This window comes from Equus asinus, chromosome 27, assembly GCF_041296235.1.
Source record: "Equus asinus isolate D_3611 breed Donkey chromosome 27, EquAss-T2T_v2, whole genome shotgun sequence".
NCBI classification, from domain to species: domain Eukaryota; kingdom Metazoa; phylum Chordata; class Mammalia; order Perissodactyla; family Equidae; genus Equus; species Equus asinus.
The window spans coordinates 13,371,665-13,395,070 of record NC_091816.1 but is presented as its reverse complement, the minus strand read 5'-3'; the positions used below and the strand labels follow the sequence as shown (position 1 = coordinate 13,395,070).

The 23,406-nt window shown below is 38.9% G+C and overlaps 1 protein-coding gene across 3 annotated transcripts; it reads right to left on the bottom strand.

Annotated features, from left to right (window-relative positions):
- Positions 1-305: 305 nt before the first annotated feature.
- Positions 306-21,860, bottom strand: SARAF (store-operated calcium entry associated regulatory factor). Of its 3 annotated transcripts, none has more exons than XM_044760446.2 (6): positions 21,510-21,860; positions 11,732-11,910; positions 7,737-8,154; positions 5,473-5,602; positions 4,667-4,821; positions 306-2,705 (listed from the first exon to the last, which is right to left on the bottom strand). In XM_044760446.2, the coding sequence occupies exons 1-6, from the start codon at positions 21,610-21,612 to the stop codon at positions 2,680-2,682; spliced, it is 1,011 nt and encodes a 336-aa protein (XP_044616381.2). In that variant the 5' UTR covers positions 21,613-21,860; the 3' UTR covers positions 306-2,679. The 3 variants fall into 3 exon arrangements, with proteins under 3 accessions (XP_044616381.2, XP_070356033.1, XP_070356034.1); XM_070499932.1 differs by having other exon boundaries at positions 4,667-4,761; positions 21,510-21,848; XM_070499933.1 differs by having other exon boundaries at positions 4,667-4,816; positions 21,510-21,841.
- Positions 21,861-23,406: the final 1,546 nt, after the last annotated feature.

Here is a 23,406-nt window from a genome sequence, read left to right as displayed (position 1 = left end):
GTATCTGTTGTTTACAATTAAAGAATCTTAGGAGTTTCATCACACATATGAGGTTCTTAGTAGCAAACAACAGAAAATGACTCTACCAAATTGGGCAGAAAAGGAATTTATTAACTTATGTATCAAACAGCTCACAGAATTGATGGGAAGTGTGGAAAACCAGGCTTAGAAAGAGGCAGGTTTTCAGCCATTGGCATCCAGGCAGCACACACCCTAGCCAAGACATGTCACAGCAACTGTACAACTGAAATGTTGCCCTAGAAACTACCACCAGACCCTGGCCAATACCTCTGCTAAATCTTTCCCTACTCTGTCACTGCTGGGAATAACCTCTTAACTGTGCCACTCTCTCCGAAGACCTGGAGGAAGCATTTGATTGACAGAATTTAGACACGTGACCATGCCCTAGCTGCAAAGGGCAGGAAGAAGTAATATTTGACTGTTTTCCTTAAGGAGCTCAGAGTAGAAAGAAATACCTACGTTTGAAAGATAATTACAATGCAATGTACCGTGTACAACAGTAAAAGTGTGTACAATGCGTTAGGGAAGAACAATAGATAAACTTAAGTCATTCTGGGAGAACAGGGGTCAGAATGGAAGAGATCAAGGAGCTTTGGAGAGAAGCATCCATGAAATTACAGAAACATGCCTAACTGGTTAAAATACCAGCAATCCCATCCTAAGATCCAAAAAGTTCTGCTGAACGCTCATGTGAGTAAAACTGAAGAGCTTGTCTTCAGCTCCCTTTCATCTCTCTTCTTTCTCCTTTTTAAGCCTTCTCAACCAGGCACACCAAGCTCCCAGCTGAAGTACCCCACCTTCCCTGGGCAGCAATTCCTATCACGGGCCATCAACTGCCTAATGGGACCCAGTTGTACTGTCTTTCATTCTCTGAGTCTTAGATTTTGGAAGTGACAGCCCATAATCTTTCCCATAAATAACAAGGAAGTATAAACATACAACAGATAAAAGAGGAACAGTCCAGTGGGGGTGGGGGGAGGACCTTGAGCTCCACACGCTCAGCTTCCTTCCCTCCAGGTAGCCTCTGAGAGGCATCCAACAACAGCCCTCGGGCTCCTGGGATTAGTAATCTGAGAGCCACCAACACTAGGTTCACTCATTATCTTATAATCCCAGTGACCTGCAATAACGTGTTCAAGTAGAAATCTGAACACAGTGTTTTAGAACAGCAAATTAAATATGCAGATCACTATCACTGGCCCAATCTATGGCAGTTTTTAATTAACAAATTTTTTTACTTTGCTCTCCAAGTAAAACATACTCAATACAAGATTATCAACTCTTGTAGCAAAAATAAACAAATCAAAACCCTAAACAATAAGCAAATGGGGAAAAAGGCAATAAACTGGATTCTCTCTTATTCCATCTCCTTCTACTCAGGAAAATGGGTAAGGATCTACTGCAACATTCCTGAAGAAAATGGTGTCTCCTCCGTAACATAAATTAAAACTTCTACCAAGTTTTACCGATGGAGAAAGAATAGTTCTATTCACAATACCCTTTCAACTACTCCCTAAATCACATTTTAAAGTCTAAACAAGGGTCTGTTTGTTTTTAAATGGTTCCCAAAAGGTAAAAATGAGACTCTCGGGTCACAGAGTTTAACTCATACAGACTGTGCAATCTTTGAGGGCTAGAGATTTATTTTTTTTTTAAAGCAACTTTTTTAGCAGAGGCTTCCTTCTACACCACTTTAAATTACTTTTTTGAAAATATTTACCAAGTGACTGGTAGTTAAGGCAAAACTACCATGGGAAATTATTGTTCAGGGAGACAGAACTTCTGCATGAACCCCTTTTCCACTGGGAAAAAGGGTAAAAAAGTAACACCAATTAGTGTCAAGGCTGTTAGAAAGAATGAGAATAAAACCACTTGTTTTTTTTTTATGTTTTCTGTCATTTTAATGTAAGATTGAAACAGATTGCTACAACGATACTTGAGATTCCACAGAGAAGTACATGCTTTTGCTATTAAAAGACCTTTGTCAAAGCATCTGAACTTCACCTCTTTCTTAAGAAATGAATAGGGAGGTTTCAAGCATTTTTGTCAGCACAAAATCATTCCCAACAATCTTCCAGATACTGACTTTCTACCTTTTCCTAAAAAAGGTAATTCTCACTTACCAGAACCCCACCACCCACTGAAGGACTCAAAGCTCCTGAGCTCTAAAGTGATCAAAACCCACACATTAGTATAATCAGTAGTTTAAAGCTTGGTTTAAATGTTTGAAGAACAGCAAACACCAAGTAATAAAGACCAAATAGATTATTATTGTTTCTACGAAGTAATGACTCACCAACTAAAACCATCTAAGATTGAAACTTTTTGTACTGAGAACCTATTGGTATAAAGCCTTCATTCTTAATGCTTCTTACAGCATCACAGGTTTTAGACATTAAACAATACACTTTCAGCATTCCACAGGAATCCTCACTTCCAAAAACTGTAATTCACCTCTGCATGTTACACTCACATACTTCTCATGTACCAATTCTAGCCTCAAATAACAGAATACAAAAAGCTATACAAGACAAAACACCACAGGACTTTTGAATATGCCCTTTCCCCAGTTGTTAGTAGGTAGCACTTTTTTTTAAGAGAAAGTGATGAAAAATCAGAAATTTTGCATCCAGCGTTGGACTTGAACTTTTCACTTTCTTATCGTCTTCTAGTACCACCATATCCTAGAATGAGAAAAGTTAAACTTCTATTAGTTTTTTTAAATGCGTTAGAATTGCTTATAAAATTACAACAGTAATACATGTTTATTATGAGCAAATGAGTAAGAGAGATAGGAGGAAAGGAGAAAGTGAGCCGCCGGGTGGACCAGGGCTATGCAGGACACAGCGCATCCTCTGCCCACCACAGCCCTCCCAATCACCTAATCATCATCAAGTCCACCACACGCACACATGCTTGCTGTAAATAACCTTTGCTCAGGAAACCAATGGTTTCTTTCTTTTTTTTTTTTTTAAAGATTTTATTTTTTCCTTTTTCTCCCCAAAGCCCCCGGGTACATAGTTGTAAACTCTTCGTCGTGGGTCCTTCTCGTTGTGGCATGTGGGATGCTGCCTCAGCGTGGTTTGATGAGCAGTGCCATGTCTGCGCCCAGGATTCGAACCAACGAAACACTGGGCCGCCTGCAGCGGAGCGCGCGAACTTAACCGCTCGGCCACGGCGCCAGCACCAAACTAATGGTTTCTATGGTGAGGACAATGTGGTACAGGCAATACTCAAAGTCCCAGCCAAAACTGCAGAGACCAATGGAGGCTAAGGTTAGTTTTGCTTGTTTTTAAACATGTATATTTATAAAATATGAATGTTGCAATCATGTGGTATATATTCTTGTGTGTCTGGCTTCTTTCTTTATATTTGGTAGATCTGTCCACATTACAGCATACAACTGTTGGTTCATTCTCACTGTTGCACAGTATTCCACTTTGTGACTATCACTCAAAGTACTCATCCATTTTACTGCTGACAGACATGTGGGTTTCTACAGGTGCAGGCTACTATGAATAAGGATGCTATCAGCACTCTTGTACTTATCTTTCAGGGTGCACTTGTATGCATTTCTGGTGCTATATACCTGAGAGTGAAACTGCTGGGTCTGGAGTGTGCTTATGTTCAATTTTAGTAGGTAATGCCAAACAGTTTTTCAAAGTGATTGTATCCATTTATACTCACACCAGCACTATGAGAATTCCACTCTCACATTTCAAAGCATATTTAAATAATTTTTTTATCAATTTCAAGAATTAATCATTATTCTATAACTTCCCGCTACTGAAGAAGACAAATGCAATCCACAGCAATCCAGTGCTGCTCACTACCCACTACATCCCAGTCCCTGCTAATAAGCTCAAGGTTTAACTCCAAATAGTTACTTGTTTTTTATAGCTTTACTTTTCACAAAATTTTCTTGTAACAGCAATAAACATTACAGTCAAATTTTTGAAAAGTATTTAAAGTATAGCTCAATACATTCTTTGAGTTTTACTGAATTTAAAAAGTTCAAACTTCTACCTAGAAAATTCCGTTTTAGAGCTTATAGGATCCCTAGATATCACAGAATTAAACACATGTGGAAACATGTCCAGGAAAGCTTAAGTTAAAACCTCAGTTAGTGGTAGAAGTGAGTCTAAAACAAATCCCTGTTTGATTTTTAAAGAACAGAAGTGAGAGGAAAGAATAAATCTGAATTACATTTTAATCTCAGTTACTTGTGCAATTAACATTCCTGGTGGGTATACCAAGTAAAACTGTGATGGTTAAATATATAGTTAGTCATCTTAAGTTCCCAAACCATTTCTGTACTTTTTATTGCTCTGTAACAGGAACATCCATATTTTTTTTTCTTTAAAGATTGGCACCTGAGCTAACATCTGTTGTCAATCTTCTTCTTTTGTTTTTCCCCCTTTCTTTTTCTTCTCCCCAAAGCTCCCCACTCCATAGTTGTGTATTCTAGTTGTAGGTCCTTCTGGCTGTGCTATGTGGGACGCCACCTCAGCATGGCCTGATGAGCAGTGCCATGTCCCCACCCAAGATCCAAACCAGGAAAGCCCAGGGCCGCCAAAGTGGAGGGCGCAAATTTAACCACTCGGCCACAGGGAGGCCCCATGAACGTCAACATTTTTGCTCTTACCTGATGCTGTCCTGGTTCTTGTCTCTGAGTTTGAACTTGCTGAATAACTACCTGGGCCTCTGCGAAGTGGTGAGTAAGCCCGGCTGTTCCACATGCTGGAGGACGAGGAAGGACAGGATGGGTGATACCAGGAGTCTGAAAAGGGGGTTGCTGCTCTATCGAGACATAACAGTGTGTCAGGCATCTTCTCATCACTATGATTTTTAAATACCTTCCTATTTTTAAACCATCAGAAAAAAAATCTTTTGTCAAGTGTGTTTTCCTCAGTGTGCTGGTAGATTAGAATTAACATGAAATACTGTTTCACGTTTCTGTCATTGTTAATGGCACCACTATGAGGGAAGAAAATGAGGGAATAAAGGCTCTTTCTTTCTGAATTCACACACAAATAAAAATCATTTAGATTTTAAGTTTATTAAACTACCATTGACACTGAAGACAATAGAAAATCTGGTCCCAAGCTCTTTCCACTCTTGCTTCTATCATTCTCCTACCAAACCAGACTGCTAACTGTTCCCCAAATGTCGTGTTCTTTCCTGCCTTCTTGCCTTTGACTTTGATGTCAACAGTATGTTCCCAATCCCATATCTATAAGGATGACATATGAAAGAAAATAACACATATAATACTGATCAAAGCACATATCGTGTACCTTGCCCATCCCCAGAGAACCTAGTTTAATACGGTAATGTCATCATAATTTACTTTCCTTAACAAAGCCAAATCCAGTCAAACTGTGAGCAAAACAAAGAAGCCTGGAATGAAAAGCTGAAGTGAACAGCAAGTGAGATAAATGCAAAACCTACCTGTTGCTGCCAAACAAATATCCTAATATTCCTCCAGTTCCCAAGCCAGTCCAGAACCCTGGCCCTGAATTGGCATATCCTTGTTGTCCCGTGAAAGCACTGCCAAAACCCGAAGCTGCACCATGCGGTCCTAGAAATAAAAATGATTTATTATGCATCCTCACTCAAACAAAACATAGTCTACAAAACCAAAGATAACATGACATTTCAGGTATTTCATCTGTACTATTTATTAATAATACTCACGCCTCAACTTATAAACAAGTTGTATTCAAAAACTGTATTCATGAAATATTGGTTTATAGCTAAGGACCACCTTTTCCACAGCCATGGAAAGGGAGGGATATATTGCAGGACAGAGGCCAGGGGTTGCTTCCTATAAGGACACATTTGCCCTGCTCAAGATCAGCTACTAGAAGATGACCCCACTTGTCAGAGTTACTTCCTTTCTGCCTTGTGAACATCTCTAAAAGCTCTAGCTGATAGCTGTCCTTGAGTGTCTAATGGAGGAATCCAAGTGGAGGCAGCCAGGTGTTTGTATCAGCTGAGAAGTCAGGTTTTAAAGGGACCAAAAACTATCTTCTGCTCAGAGGCAGTTTTTCTTAAATATATAATATACATAACAGAAAGCATGCTAACCTTACGTGTACAGCATAACAAATTTGTACATACGTATGCGTGCATGTAACCACTACCCGCATCATTAAGACGTTTCTAGCACCCCAGAAGGCTACCTCATGACAATTCCCAATAGACACTCACTCACCCACATCAGAGATAAGCGTTACTCTGAATTCTCTCCCCATACTATAGTTTTACCCATTCCTGAACTTGCTATAAATAGAATCATATAGTAGGTACTCTTTTATGTCTGGTTTACCATTATGTCTGTGAGAGCCAACTCCCACTACTGCACATATCAGCTTTTGCTTTTTTTAGACTGATGTACAGTATTCCATTGTGTGAAAACAATCACAATTTGTCTCAGTCTAACGTTTATGGACATTCTATTTCCAGTTTTTGGCCGTTGTAAATAAAACTGCTATGAACATTCTTGTGCCTGTCTTTTTGTGCATACATGCATGCATTTCTCTGAGGTACGTATTTAGGAATGGAATTGCTGGGTCATGGGCTAGGTGGATGTCTAGTTTTAGTAGATACCGACAGTCTTCCAAAGTATTTTACCATTTTGACTTCTACCAGCAAGTCCCAGGTGACCACATCCTTGCCATCACTTGGTACTCCATTTTTTTGTTGTTGTTGTTCTTCTTCTCCCCAAAGCCCCCCAGCACATAGTTGTATAATCTAATTGTAGGTCCTTCTGGCTCTGCTATGTGGGACGCTGCCCCAGCTGGCTTGATGAGCAGTGCCATGTCCGTGCCCAGGATCCAAACTGGCACAACTCTGGGGCGCCAAAGCAGAGCACACGAACTTAACCACTCAGCCACGGGGCCAGCTCCTACCCTGTCTTTTTAATGTTAGCCATTATGGTGGTTATACGGTGGTTAATAATGAACTCAGTGTGGTTTTAATATGCCTTTTCCTGAAGACTAATGATGCTGAGCACCTTTTCATATTTTTATTGGATACCTGGATATCTTCTTGTATTATAAAATACCTGTTCAAGGCCTCCACCCATTTTTAAAATTGGGTTGTCTGTCTTTTCTCAGATTTGTGGGAGTTCTTTATATATTCTAGATACATGTCCCTTGTTGGAAATATGCTTTACAAATATCTTCTCCCAGTTTCTGGTTTGCGTTTTCACTCTCTTAAAGTTTTCTTTTGATGACTAGACATTCTTAATGTAATAAAGTCTAATTTATCTATCTTTTCTTTTATGGCTGGTACTTTTTGTGTTCTAAGAAATTTTTGCCTATCTCATGATCATAACAAATATTTTCCTATGTTTCCTTCTGGAAGCTTAATTGTTTTACCTTTTATGTTAAGATCTTTAATACTTAATTAATACATTTTTGTTTATGGTGTGAGATAGAGTTCAAGGTAAATACTTATTACCAAATCTGATCAAGTTTTTCTGATTAAGATGACTTACAATTGAATGATGCATCCTTAAAACAGTAATCACAATTATCCTTATAGAGAAACAGAACAGAAGAGGTAAAAGAAGTTGAAAGTAAACAAAAAAAATCAGAAGACAAATTTGCTTTCGTTTCCCAACGTAACCATTTTCTATTTCAGAAACCAGCAGAGGATTCCCTACCTCACGTCTACCCTGCTTACTGCCATTGCCTGGGGAAACGTACCTGTGAACTCAGACTTAAAGCCCGCGGGAGGGGGTCCTGATGAGCTAGTGAATCTCTGATAAGGATGGGAATACGGCGGATACTCAGAATACGGTGGAGGAGAATCTTGACCATCACTAAGGAACAACTTATAAACTCCAAAGGCAATAGCAAGGAGCACCACGATGGTAATCAATCCACTCATGCCAGAGGAATCTGGGGAGTACAGCTTATTATAATAATTAGAGAAAGAGTTAAAGCCATGGTTTTTTCCAGACTCTCTCAGTTTCTTCAGGCCAAGTTCCGTGTAATCTAAGTTATACTCCAAGCCACAGGAACCTCTCAGTACATACTGGTCTTCAGAGGATTCATAGCCTTCACAGCTCACCACGGTTTTTCCAAATTTGTATGCAATGTCTAAATCGGTCTTACATTCCCACTGCGAAGAAAAGTACAAATAGGTTATTAGAACCAAAAAGATTTTTTTCAGTTAATATATATTATTTGAGCTATACAGCGGTCATAAAAGTGTAAAATGAAGTAAAGGAATGATAAAATTCAGGACAATGAGTAATTCTGTGTTGAGGGGAGGGCAAATTAGAAGCTTCAAAGACACTGGTGATGCTACTGTCCTACTTCTTAAGCTGGGTGATGGGTACACGACTGTTTATTTTATTACTGTTCCTTATTCCTCATTTATACATGTAAGGAATTCTTTTGTACATATTAAGTATTTCATAATTTCTAAATTTTAAGCAAATTTTTTAAATGTCACCTTTTGCCACTGCTCAAGATGCTTTCTTTAAAAATAGAGGGTTTTTTTTAATGTTAAGGCTCAAAAATCAGCATCACATATGAAGATCTGTTATCTTCATACAGTATCAGAGATAGTATACAACATTCTGATAAAAACTTTCTACACAAATTTTATAAAACCATGGCCTAACTTTCCAAGGTCCTAACTGGCCAGCTCCTTCTTCTTGTCTTAGTCTGGAAGCTCCACTAAAATCTGTCCACCATGGGTGACCCTGCTGGTATGTGAAATAATGGTGGCACAGCTTTCAACATCACAGCAACACACAGCCACCACAGTATGACAAGTGACAGATGGGTGGTGTGGTTCCCTGACCGGGAAACGAACCCAGGCCTCAGGGGTTAGAGTGACAAATCTTAACCACTAGAAAAATGCAAAAACAATCTGTACTAGCTTCAAAAATTTTTACCTTAAAAAACCCCCAAATTTAGTTTAAATTCTATAATCATATTTTGAGCTGAATGGTAATATGCTTCTTTAACAACATTTAAAGAGACTCAAGCTAAAATAGATTTGATTGGTTCTACTGCCTTTCTGTAAGTTTTTGGACAAATTATCCTCCTCTCTCAAACTCCAGATACACTATTTTTTTATAACAGCTTTATTGAGATATAATTCACATACCACATTCACCCACTTCAATGGTTTTCAGTATATTCACAGAGTTGTGCAGCCATCATCACAATTTTAGGATATTTTCATCACCCCAAAAAGAAATCTCATATCATGAGCATTCATTCTCTATTTCCCCCTAAATCTGCCATCAGTCTCTATGGATTTCCCTATTCTGGACACGTCCTATAAATTGGAATCATACAATCTGTGGTCCTATGTGACTGGCTTCTTTCATTTAGCACAATGTTTTCAAGGTTCACACACGTTGCAGCATGTATTAGTACTTCATTCCTTTTTATGGCTGAATAATATTCCATTTTATGGATATACCACATTTTGCTTATTCATTCATCAATAATGCACATTTGGATTGTTTCTACTTTTTGGCTGTTATGAATAACGCTGCTACAAACGTTTATGCTTTTTGTGTGGACATATGTTTTCATTTCTCTTGGGTATACACCCAGGAGTGGAATGACTGGGGCATATGGCAACTCTGTGTTTAACCCTCTGAGGAACTTCCAGACAGTTTTCCAAAGCAGCTGCACCATTTTACACACCTAACAGAAGGGCATGAGTTTCTCCACAACCTCACCAACATTTGTTATTCTCTTGTCTTTTTGAGTATAGCCATCCTATTGGGTGTGAATTGATAATCTTATTGTGGTTTGACTTGTATTTCCCTGATGGCTAATGATGCTGAACATTTTTTCAAGTGTTTATAGGCCATTTGCATATGTTCTTTGGAGGAACGTCTAGACAGATGTTTTGCCCATTTTTAAATTTGGTTATTTGACCTCTTACTAAGTTGTAACAGTTCTTTATATATTCTAGATTTGAACAAGTCCCCTATCAGATATATGATTTGCTAAACTTTTTTTTCATTGCATGGGCTGTCATTTCACTTTCTTGATGGCGTCCTTTGAAGCTCCAAAATTTTTCATTCGGATAATATACAATTTTTTTATTTTGTTGTTGTTGCTACTCTATTTTATTTTTAAATAATTTTATTTGAAGGAAGGTTGATAAGCTTGCTGATTTAGGTAAATAAAACAAGCTAAATCTCTACTGGTAGTTCAAGTTAATTGTCATTTCCTTAATAGTGTATACTAAAAGTGGCTTCCAATTATTATATTTAAACTCTGGAAATTGGAAGAGGCTCTCTCCTGGTACTGAACATAAGTCAGTGTTGACATCCTCTATACTTCTTTGCTCACGCTGTTCTCTTCGCTATCTCCTCAGCTCTAAAACTCTTATCCGTCCTTCCTAACACAGCACATACCTTCTCCTTTAAGCCTCCCCCAATCTCTCCAACTGCACATGACTTTACAACACTTTGCTGGCGTCTACATTTAACCCGAGTGCTTGTCTTCTCTCTCCAACTAGGAAGAGAGTCTGAGGGTTGGGACTCCATCTTCTTTTTGTATACTACAAATTTAATATGAACGAATGACTTCACCATTAGTGTCTTTTCCATCAAGACTGTAAAAGTAACTTAAAAGTAAAATGAGAGTGGGACTCTTGCTTTAACCAGATGAGTCTACGATTCAATGAGCAATACTGGGAAAAAATATTGTGAAATAAGTACCATCCAGTAAATATGAACTCCCTGAATTGCACAGCCCATGCATAAAGGTTCTATCAAACAAGAAGATCATTCTGATGGAAGGGGAAATAGTCAACACAACATTCTTGCCTAATAACCAGCCATCTCAAATCCTTTTTGAAAGCAGGCAGAATATAAAGGAGAAACATATTAGTAGTGATTTAAACTGAATTTATTGAATAAACTCTATTCCATTTCTAGAGCATATTAAATTTCAAGGAAATGTTCTGCCCTAAGTATAAAATGCCAGGGTCTCAAAGACAATAAATAAAGCCCACTGAAATGCTTTCACTCAGAAGTAACCACCCTCAGTTCTAGAACAATTTCAAAATCAAGTGTTTGAAACACAGTACGGATACGTGTACTCACACTACTTACAATCTCTCATTCCTGATCATCTTAACTTTATTTCTTAAGGGTAGGCTGGTATTCTTTGGGGAATGACAGGAAAACGACAACCAGAAGAGATCCTTTACCCCCACCCCCAAGTACATAAAAAATTTTGGAAATTTACTAATGTCTTAGAAGAAATTCATGGTACAAAAATTAAAAAGACTCTTTCTACGGGCTGGCCCCGTGGCCGAGTGGTTAAGTTCGCGTGCTCCGCTGCAGGCGGCCCAGTGTTTCGTTGGTTCGAATCCTGGGTGCGGACATGGCACTGCTCATCAAACCACGCTGAGGCAGCGTCCCACATGCCACAACTAGGACCCACAACGAAGAATATACAACTATGTACTGGGGGGCTTTGGGGAGAAAAAGGAAAAATAAAATCTTTAAAAAAAAGAAAAAAAAAAAAGACTCTTTCTAGGCTTTTAAATCAGTTCATTTCTTTTGGAGGATGTTCTTCCAGAGAATTTATACCGACATATCTTAGGTTAACCTAAGATACATGTGCTTCTCAAAAATACTGATTAATGTGCCAATAAACACTTTATTGAATAAAAATTCCATTTAAAATACCATCAACATAATGAATTTTACCTGTACATCATAACCATCCCAGCCTTTGTTCTGACACTGTATGACTTTTGGGGTGTAAGAATCACATCCAGCTGTGCCTCCAACACATCTCAACTGTGGGATCGGATCCAGTCTACGGGAGGTGGTATAGCGGTCATAGTGGAGGGTAAGAGCTTTTATATCCCGTAACAATATTCTGTCTGAAACAGAAAGAACATAAAGGAACAGATAGTAAATACATTGTCAAACACAGAAAGATTCATCCTAATAAAACTCCTGGCATAGGAAATACTTTCAAAAGTGTCTGAACGCTGAAATGCTGAAAGCACAGACCTCTTTCCCGGCATGGCTCACAAAATGCCAGCAACCACTCCTTTGCCCTCTGAATGAGAGACTGGAAGTCTATTCCCTTTATAATCTAACCAATAAGAAAAATACACTGACATCAAGACTTCCCTCCAAAAAAGGACCAGCCAAGTAACCCTACAGGCACAAGGTCACCCCACAGTAAAGCTCAAAATCCAAAAGCACCAACCACACATACTGATGGCTTCCAATTGGCTTTTTGGTTCACACCCTTAATCATGAGCAGACAGGCAAGGATTACTAAAAATACGAGGAAAGCCCCCAACACAGAATACAGCAACCAGGACAAAACAAAACAATTTGGAGGAAAGAGAGATTGTACAGGGAGAAGAAAACTTTAAAAAAAAAAAGTTAAAGTTATGATATTCTCAGAGAGATAAAGGAAAACATTATATTCACGAAACAATCATTTTTTTTAAAGGAACACTCAGAGAACAAAATAAGAGCTCTTGGAAATTAAAAACAGGGCAGCTGAGATGAAAAACTCAGTAGAAAGTTTCAAAGTTAAAGGTAAGAAAATCTAGCAAGTAGAGCAAAAAGATGGAAAGTAGGAGTGGAAAAAACAGAAAATTGCAGGACCAGTTCAGGAAGTCCAAAAATCCAACAGGGGTTCCAGAAAGAAAGAGCAGAGAAATCAGATAAGATAACTCATTGATACAATTCAAAAGTTCCCACAACTGAAGGACATGAGTTGTCATATCGAAAGACTCAATAAAGACCCAGGCCTCAAAAGAGACCCACAGAAAGGCATATCATAAAATCTTAGAACACTGTAGACAAAAACTGCCAGAGGAAAAGGGGAAAAACAGGTCACATACAAAAGATTAAGAATCAGAAAAGCTTCTGCTCTCTCAACAGGATAGAAGAAGAAAATGGAGAAATGTCTTCAAAAACTCTAACGGAAAAACTTTGGCTGGGTATAGAATCCCAGATTGTCACTCAAGCAGGAGGATAGAATTTTCAGGTATCTAAACGTTTCAAAAGATTTATCTCCCAGGTATCCATTCTCACTAAGATACTAGAAGCTTTTCACCACTAAGAGAAAAAACAAATAAACAAAGAGAAAGACATGAAAATCAGAGAAGCAAAGAAAAAATAATGGTATACAGAGGGACAAAGGGAATCCCAAGGAGAATGACGAACGAAGGTACCAGGATGACAGCCGTGGACCAGTCAGGGCAACAAGTCCACACGGGATGAGTACATACTGCTCCAAAGACATGAGGGCTGCCAGCAAAAGATCCCCACTGCTACTGTACCATCTCTTTTACACCTGAGGACAGAGTGCCCAGGTGACCCTAGCTTTGGTTTTTATCTGTATTTGGTTTGTTTTCACCTTTAGCTGAGAAAGTTCCTCTTTTTAACTTCACGTCCTGCTCCCTTGGGTCAGCTGGGGACACTCATGTCACCCCACAGAAGCATTCTAGCTTTAAGCTATTCCTGAGTGCTCAGATAGACCATGGTAAGCACAGAAGCAAAAGACACAGAGCAACCCACTACCTCTGACCATACTTCTGCTAGATGTTCAGCACCTGGACCACAAGAGCCCTCAACAGATGCCCTAATTATGGTGAGCCCCTGTTTCCCATGACTTTCCCCAGCAACTTCCTCAGATAGGCTCTTAAAATCTTAGGAAGCAAGAGACTCTCTTTATACTGCTAGAAAAACAGCTAGTGAGTTTCTCAAAAACTTTTAGAGTGTTACCACACACATGGGTAGAAAAACTAAAGTAAGAAAATTATTCATTCAGAAGTAAGGAAAGGGATCACCTCTGGGAAAAGGAATGTGCTTAGAAAGGAACATAGAGAATTCTTTCTCTTAACTGGGTGGGAGTACACTGGTGTTCACGTCATTATTCTTCTTTAAACTATACATATATGTTTTACTTATGCTTATACTTTATATATGATATGTTTCATGATTTTTTTAAATCTAAAAGTAATACCTTTTCCTCTTGAAAAGCAAACCCTACTCTTCCTCCAATTTCACCCTTCTGTGATAAAAATTAACAGCCTGGTAAGTACCTATTTCTTGCTCACTCTAACAGAGATATATACAGGGTTGATTTTTATTAGTTTATTTTTGTAAAAATTGAATCATACAGTGCACATTACTCTTCATATGGCTTTTTCACTTAACCATATATCATGGACATTCCTTCATATCAGTAGATACAGATCCTATTTATACTTATTTACCAAAAAAGAACTTAATAAATTTGACTAGGCTGAGAGTACCAGCCACATTGTCTCATCAAAATGCAATAAAATAAGAAACATAATTACATAAAATAATGTAACAAAATATAAAATAATAAAAAGGTGACTGAAAATAACTTAATTGGAAAATAAGAAACATAACGTTTGCAGCAAAAGAATATCAAAACAAATTTACGGGCTGCCCCTTGGCTGAGCGATTAAGTTCGCAGGCTCCGCTTCAGCAGTCCAGGGTTTCACTGGTTCAGATCCTGGGTGCAAACATGGCACCACTCGTCAGGCCATGCTGAGGTGGCATCCCACATGCCACAACTAGAAGGACCCACAACTAAGATATACAACTATGTACTGGGGGGACTTGGGGAGAAAAAGCAGGGAAAAAAAAAAAAGAATATTGGCAACAGTTGTTAGCTCAGGTGCCAATCATAGGGGAAAAAAAAAATTTAGAATTGGGCTTGCAAACTCAAATGCCTTCAAGTGCCACTCAGATATCTAAAATATATGTACAGTCACTGGATGAAGGTGGCTAAGTGCAGGAAGTGGTAGGGCTTGTGCTAAATGGAGAATTCAAATGCCAACTAAAGCCATTCAGGTTTTAAAATTGCAAAGTGATTCGGTCCAATGAAAACATTTCTGTAAACTTCAGGCTCTGATATAAGTTTTTTTAAAAAACCAAAATCTATAGGCGATAGAGGAATATTTACAGACTAGACGTTTTTATTGTTTTTAAGTTGGACATAAATGAACTAGGTTTTCATGCTAAGAAATCAGAAAAAAATAAATCAAAATAAAATAAGAGGGGATAACTAAAGATAAAAATCTTAGAATTTAAAAAAGTGAAAAAACTAAAAAAAAAAGATGGTTCTTTGTAAAATAGAAAAGCAGTACCTAAAACTGCTCTGTAGAAAACTACAAACTTTACTTCAATACATAAAAGGTGAAAATCATAAATGGAAACTTGCATGATATACATAGATGGGAATACCACATAGTAAATTGCCAATTCTCTCCAAATTAATCTATAAAGTCAATGAAATCCTGATCAAAATACCAACAGAATACTTCTTTGAATCCTGAAAATTGAGTCCAAAACTTAAGTGTGAAAATGTAGAAAAACTGCTGAGACTATTTGAAGAAACCAACAAAGAAAGAAAATTTGGGCTATAGATATCAAAACAGATCATGAAATCTATAGTAACATAAACAGTATAGTATTGGCACAGGATTAGAAAAATTGATCAATGAAACAAGTACCCAGAAACAGAGACTCATGGGTATATGAAAATTTAGTATATGACTAAAGTGGCATTTCAATATAGAGAAAGAAGAACCAATCAGTCAAAAAGTAATACTGGGACAAGAGACTATCCATGGGCAGGCAGGGGTAGTTAGATCTCTATCTTATACCATGTACAAAAATTAATCCCTGATGGTTAAAAACATACAACAAATTAAAAATACTGGAATAAAGCACAACAGAATACGTTATGAGCCTCGGATGGGGAAGGTCTGAAAAGCAAAGACTGACCAGTAAGATAATGACCGTGGTTGATCAAATCATGCTCAATCTATGAAAATCCAAGAATCCATAATAACACTCAGCGAACACCAAAACCTCATTTGTCGCTACTTAAAGTGGCTACCCAATTACCTCCTTACTTTGAAAATTGATAATTAAGGATTAAAAATTAAATATTTATCCTGACTTTCCAGCAGGAGCTACAATCTGAAATAGCCTCAGTTGATAAGGGAAATTTCAACTTTACTAAAGAATGCCAGCTAATAAATTTAGAATAAATGACAATTAGAAAAATGATCGTTTTAATTTTATAGCCCCTAAAGAAACTGATTCAGACAAGGATTAATTAGTTTTAAATTCATTAAGTGAACAAATATTGGTGTGCTGCCAAGTAACATTACACAGATTGCTTTCTAGTCACAAACCAGAAAAATGAAACTTCACAAGGGAGAGAGAAGACCATTTTAATCCACCAGCCAATCTTGGCATGGCTAATGGTAGAACAAGTTGATATTATAGGATCTCCTGTGATGTAGTCCCCAAAAGTATTTAATATGAATCTAATCAATCAGATCTAACATCCAGTTTACTAGAAATACAGGGAAGAAAAAAACAAGCTAGACACCACGAGAAAACAGAATATCCAGAAGGTAGGATGTTAAAAGACAGCTGGCCCAATCCCTTCAGCAAAGCAGCAGCATGAAAAAAAGGGATTGTTCTACATTTAAAAAGACTTACAAGATAACACAATCAGATGTGATGCATGGTCCAGGATTGGGTCCTGGTTTCAACAAACTAGCTTAGACACATTAGGGACAACTGTGATATCCGAATATGGAATGGGTAATTAGTTGATATTATGAAATTAGAATTAATTTTGTTAGGTGTAATGTTATTTCTACCATGTGGGGAAAACTTCCTTTTTTAAAAAATAAAGGTGACTATTGAAGGATTTAGCAGTGGCCTGTCATGATGCCCAAAATTTACATTAAAATGTTTCAACTTTTTTAAGTGTTGAAAGAAAACAAAGAATATCAAAAGATTGATAATTTTCATCAAAATTTAAAATATCTCTCCCAGAATTCCTCCAGTAGTCTGACTAGAATGACTTAGCATCAAGGGGTTCCAGTAAAATTGTCACTAGCCATGGACCCTAACTCACTTCTCTTGTATTGCCTAAACTCTAACCTTTTTCATGTGTTTGACCTAATTCTCTTGTCTTGTTAAAAGGTGCAAATGTTCCTTTCTTTGGGGTTTTAAGCTTAAGTGATTTCAACTATGTTCCAGGAAGAAGCTCTAAGCGACAACCGCTCTAGACCCATCCACTCTGAACCAGGCCAGACCAGTCCAGACGGCAACCACAAGAATGACACCTGTGCAGACAGGCAGAGAGTTGTACTAAAGTAACCTGCCCTCATTAAGGTCCTAAACTATCCTCCTCTGGGAGGGGTGAAGCAGCCATTTTTAGATCATACAATGTATGTAAAAGCATGATTTCAAACCACACATGTGCAAGCTTATGCCCACCTCTACATGTGATGATGAAACTTCCCCTTTGAATATTCATTTCCTACCCCAAATAAAGGTCCCTACATCCCCAAGCTCAGAGAGCCACAGATTTGTGAAACTGTTCTCTATCATCTCCATTTTCTTTGCCACATGCCACAAATAAAAATTCTGCTCTGTGAGACAACTACTTCTGGTGCAGTTTGATTTAACTCACCAAGAAGAGGCCTGCATTTGGTCCAGTAACAAAAGGAGTATTTGGCTTTTCCAGTATTTACATGGAAACCAAGAAGGTAGAGAATGGCTTCTGAGTAATCATCCAATAGTGTCTGTCTCTCTTAGTGCAAAGAGTAGAAGCAATAACATTGTCTTGAGAGTCTCTGGACCTACGAAATTCAAGAGAATTTCTCAAAAGACAACACTGTTAGAATTTGATAAAATAGCTTGATATTTTATCAATTTCCAAAAGTCAACAGCTTTTTCTATACCTATAACATCCAATTAGAAATGAAAATAGAAAGCCTATATCAAATTAGTGACTACATACATAAAATATCTAGAAATAAACTTAAGATCAATATATGATATACGTAAAATATATATAATTATATAAATATATATATTATATATAAATATAATAAGACCTAAATAAATTTAATGTACTTCCAACCAGGAACTCAATGGGGTTTTTTTTTTTTGGAACTGGAAAGAAATTATGTTAAAGGTCCTATGAAAAAATTAATGTCTAGAAATAGCCAAAAACTTTTTTAAAAAGAATGCATTGCTTTACCAGATAATAAAGCTTACTATAAAATTACTGTAATCAAAATGTTTGGAATTGGAACAGAAAGAGACAAGAGAAATGTGAAACAAAAGAGAGTCTAGAAATAAATCCTGATATATGTGGGAATTCAATATAAGATAAAGTGGGCTTTTTGACTTAGTGTAAAAAGGATAGCTTCTTTAATAAATGACCCTGGCATCACTGACTATACTGCTGGAAGAAATCCACCAAAAGCTATACAAAAACTTAATTCCACATGGGCTGACGACCTAAAATTTCAAAGAATTATATTAAAATAAAATATGCTATATTAAACCCAAACTACCTCCTCATACATAAAAAACTATGAACAATGAAAATGTTCAATTGTTTACAAAATCAGACTAAATAACAGGAATCACAATAACTTGGATGTATTGTGGCAGGGTTGAGATAGCGCAAAGAACAGTGAAATAAATTCCTGTCACCAACTTGCTACATGACTTTGGCCAAGTCACTTAACTTATCTGTGTAGAAGTTTCTTCACCTATAAAATTATGCCAATAATATCAACCTTAAAACTGGTTGTGAAGTTTAGACATGATTTACTAAAATTATCTAGCAGAGTACTTGACACACAATAAGAGATCAAGCACGATAAACATTACTGAGAATGTTTACAGTGCTATATACACATGGGGTATTTTTACCATAACCCTACAGCATCTTTCCTCCCTAGCAGTCCTAAAGGTTGCTGTGTTTTGTGTCCCTCAAAATTCATACGTTGAAGCCCTAATCCCCAATATGATGGTGTTCAGAGGCAAGGCCTTTGAGAGGTGATTACTTTTAGACAAGGTGGTGAGGATGGAGGCCCCATGATGGAATTAGTGGTCTTGAAAGAAGAGGAAGAGACCAGAAGCCTCTCTCTCTGCCACTGAAGACATAATGAGAAGACAGCCATCTGCAAACCAGAAGGAGGGGCCTCAACAGACACCGAATATGCTGGCAGCTTGATCTTGGACTTCCCAGCTTCCAGAATGTGAGAAATAAATGCTTGTTTAAGCTAGCTAGTCTATGGTGTTTTGTTACAGCAGCCTGAACTAAATCAAGGTCTAAGAACAAAATGCTCACACCCACTAGTTACATCAATCAAGGGACACACAGAGTTCCCTGGAGTCGAGACTCACAAATCGAAATCCACTTGCAGGTCTCAAACTTAAGATGAACAAAATCAAACTCCCCAAACCTGATTCTCCCCAAATCTTTCACGTCTCAGGAAACAGTGACTCTACCCTTCTCATCACTCAGGTCAAAAACCTTGGAGTCATCTTGGACTTCTCTCCTTCTCTCATCCCTACATCTAATCCACCAGAATATCCCGTGAGTTCCATCAAAATAGGTGAGAAGAGAATCCAACCACTCTCACCAACTCCACTGCTTCTCCTCTGTCCCAAACCAGCACCACTCTTGGAACCCAGTGTACAGGCAGTGGCCTCCCAGCTTCCCCACTACCTCCTACAGTCTCAAAATACAAGTCATAGCAGGTCATTTACTCCTCCTCCTGCTTCAGGTTTCTGAGCAAATGTCACCTTAACAGCAAGTTCTTTCCTAACCAATGTTTTGAAAGGCCCTAGTTCTGCCTGCACACTCTGTCCTGCTCACCCTGTTTTATCATCGTCCATACCACTCTTCACAATATGAAATGCTATCTACATGTTTATTTGTTTACTGTCTATTTCTCCTAAATAGATGTAAACTCCTTGGAGGCAGACACTTGCTATACACCCAATACCCAGAAGAGTCACTTAAATATAAGACTAACTCAATAAATTCTGAAAATTCTTAGGTAATCTCTTTAGAACCGGTACTATTTTTTTCCAAACAAACTATTGCTCCTATGTTAGCTAAAGACAAAGTGCATCCAAAGTCAAAACAAAAGACAAATTAGGGAGTGACTATTACTTTACCAAAGGACTTGCTAAAAGTTAACCCAATAAAATACCTTTATAAAACAGTTCCTCTAGGTAAACTTAAAGTATAATTTATGAAAATTGATTGTGGTCATTCTGCAAAATATTTTGGTGCTTTCTGTTCCAGAACAACAGTCTTATAGTAGGCAGACTAAGAGCTACCAAGAAGCAGTTCACTATTTATTTAAATTTGGTTCCTCTTTTTTTTTTTTAATTCCCCTGACTCTGTAAACTTCCTTTTTTATTTAAGACTTGTGAGAGTTCAATTAATTAATGTTTCATTCCAGTTTTTAAATTATAATTCTGACCAAAGTCTCCTATTTACATACAACTTTCTAGGAATACATAAGGAAAATGTACATTTAAATCCAACATGGCTTTTTATTTATTAGTAATAAAACATCCACATCAAATGAGTTACTCAAAGTCAAGTACCAGCAAACAGCATCTTCTCTCTCATTTCAGTACTTAGGAATAAAACAGAAAATTATAGAAATAAACCTGTTGCTTAGGTTCAAAAACATGGGCATTTCCTATCACCAAATCACAATGCAATATTGGTACACTTTCCACATCTTAACATCTTTACTCCCCAACCAAAAATGTTTTGTTTCAGTCACTTTTTACATAATTCCAATTTAACAGCATGCCATCGTTTACTAAAAAGAAATCTGTTTGTAGGTGTGTGTGTGTATATACATATACACATATATATTAGTTACACAGAAATATTACCGATTCTATAAAAGTTCCTTCGACAATTCCAGTAACACAGTGATATAAAAGAAACTTTTTCCTAGAAGTCACTTATCATGTACCATCACACACACAAAAAATAAGATGCAAATATGTTCTAAATTCTAGCGTACGGTGAATAAACAATGGGAAAGCCGGCGTACTGCAATGTACTTCACCGTAATGGTCAGAATAAGAAGCATGAGTTCTGCTCACATAAATAGCACAGTCTGTGATTCTGCTAACCTACCTACAAGGTTTGCAGCCCTGTCCACTGAGTGTGACTCAGAGCCTGCCGGAGCCACGGCCACTGCCAGCCACACCAACAGGCAGCCATGACAACAGTCCGCGACGATGACATCACACAGTCATAACAACAAAGCAAGACGCGCAGGTGAGTGTCGAGCTTTCCAGTGAAACTCAGGGATGAAGGCTGTAGCCCAAGAAAGGAGAAAGTGGACAACTTCTGGGAGTCCAGAGAAGGGAGAAAGGGGATGTTACGAATACGGAGTCGTCCAGCCCCGCCCACTCCCCAACAGTTCCCCTCGTCCGGGGGACGTCTGGGAGAGCAAAGGGGCCAGGCAGCGCGCAGATGAAGGGAGAAGATGGAAATAAGGAATTCCGGTAGAAGGGCTCAAGGGGCGGCGAACGGAACGGGTCGCCCGCGGGGCCTCTCAGCGCCGGCTGAAGGCAGCAGGAAGGGGCGAGTGAGGACACCACTCACCAGGGTCGCTCCAGCCCAGGGCAGGGCCTGCGATCAGCAGAAGCAAAAGGAGGCTGAGGCGAGGGCAGGGCCCGGCTGCTTCCGGCCCGCCGGCCGCGGCCATGGCGCTCGGTGTGGACGGCGCGCGGGGCCAGGACCCGAGCTGCGGAAGTCGGCGCGCCACCGCGCAGCGACGGCGAGGGCCACGGCAGCGCAGCAGGGAACAGGCGCCGTCAGCTACGGAGCCGCAACCGCAGCGAAGCTCCGTGCGCCAGTGTCACGTCACCGCCGCTGCGGCGCTTGGCGGCGCGGGAGTGGACGCTGCGGGCCCCGCCCCTGGGGCTCACCGCGACAGTGGGCGGGGCCTGAGGCGGGGCGCCGCCGTTGAAGGCGGGGCCAAGGGCCGGACGCAGAGGCTGTGGGCGGGGCCGAGGGCAGGGTGTTGGTTTGCGGTGTGTGGTCTCAGACCTGCAGCCCTCGGAGAAATTGACACCATCGGTCGCAACGCGAAATTTAAGTGTAGTCAACTTATGTGTTTCCAAAACCTCAGTAACCTTCCCGCGGGAAGTTACTGTGCCTTATTCAACTTCATGTCTTCAGCACCTAGCATAGCGCCTGGCACGTGATTCGTGTTCTATTACCGTTTGCTAAATGCAGAGGTTTGGGCGAAAAATAGCATGGAAATATATTGTCAGATTTCAGGAGCTCAGAACCTTTACATACATACTGTATTTCCTTGTAAGTGGAGGCAGTAAGACTTTACAAAATATCAGGAGAAACTACTACCTAAAGAACCAGGTCAGAGAAAACAGTTCTAAGAGTGCACAGGCATTATCCTTGAGGTCTGACAGGCGTGAGTTTCTCTCATTCATTCATTCATTCAACAAATAGAGGTTGAATGCCTAATGTGTGCCAGGCACTGTTTCAGGCACGGAGGATACAGACAAGGTCCCTGTGCTCATGGAGCTTACACTGAAGCAGGATAGGATAAACCACATTAAATAATAAAGTAATAAACAAAGATAATAGGCAGCGATAAAGGCATTGATTAAAATAAAACAGGGTTATACAATAGAGACCGAGAGGCAACTTCAGGCAGGGCTTTGCTGAGAAAGTGATTTTGAAGCGTGAGACCTGAATAATGAGAAAGAACCAGCCATAAGAGCCTTCATGGCCTGGGGAACAGTAAATGCAAAAGCCCTAGCTCTGTGTTTTGAGGAACAGTCATTCACCAATTCAACCAATACCTTTATACATCGAGCACCTACCAGTACCTAACAGCACCTGCCAGGCACCGTTCTGGAGATACGGCAGTGAATAAAACAAAATTCCAGGGTTGGGAGAAGAAAACAGGCCAGTATAATTGAAGCAATGTAAATTAGGGGAAAATTGGAACAAGAGGAGGCAGAACAGTGGCAGCTTGGAGTAGAACTGAGCAGGATTGGAATAAAGGTAATAGAGAATTTTGTTCTCAACATGCTATGTTTGAGGTGACCATTACGCATCCAGGTAAACAGGTCAAATAGACACTTGGATATACAAGTCTGAATTTCAAAGCTAAGGTAAACTTGGTAATTATGTTATCAAAATGAAGAAAGTATTTAATGCCACAGGAAGTGATACAATGCATAGGGAGAGGATTTGATGTGGCAAAGGAGTCCCAGGACCAAACGAAGAGAACACTGTCATTTGAACCTTGAGCAGAAGAAGATCCTAGAAAGAGTCTGAAAAGTAACCTCTTGTGAGGTACAAAAAAAACCAGGAGAGTAGTGGTGTGGTAGTTGAGAGAAAAAGAGAATGGTCAACAGTGTGCACTGTTGTTGAAAGTTTGAATCAAAAAGTGACCTTTGGACTTTGCAATATAAAGGTCACTAATTACCTTAACAAGAGAATTTCTGGCATTTGACATCCCGTCATT

What these genes read in the sequence shown, in the direction of transcription:
- SARAF (XM_044760446.2), bottom strand. Translation starts at nt 21,612, where the DNA reads ATGGCCGCGGCCGGCGGGCCGGAAGCAGCCGGGCCCTGCCCTCGCCTC. An exon ending in CTTTAAGTCTGAGTTCACAG is followed by an intron (nt 5,603 to 7,736) that starts GTACGTTTCCCC and finishes TTTTATTTCTAG; the next exon opens with GACCGCATGGTGCAGCTTCG. An exon ending in AAGAACCAGGACAGCATCAG is followed by an intron (nt 2,706 to 4,666) that starts GTAAGAGCAAAA and finishes TTCTCATTCTAG; the next exon opens with GATATGGTGGTACTAGAAGA.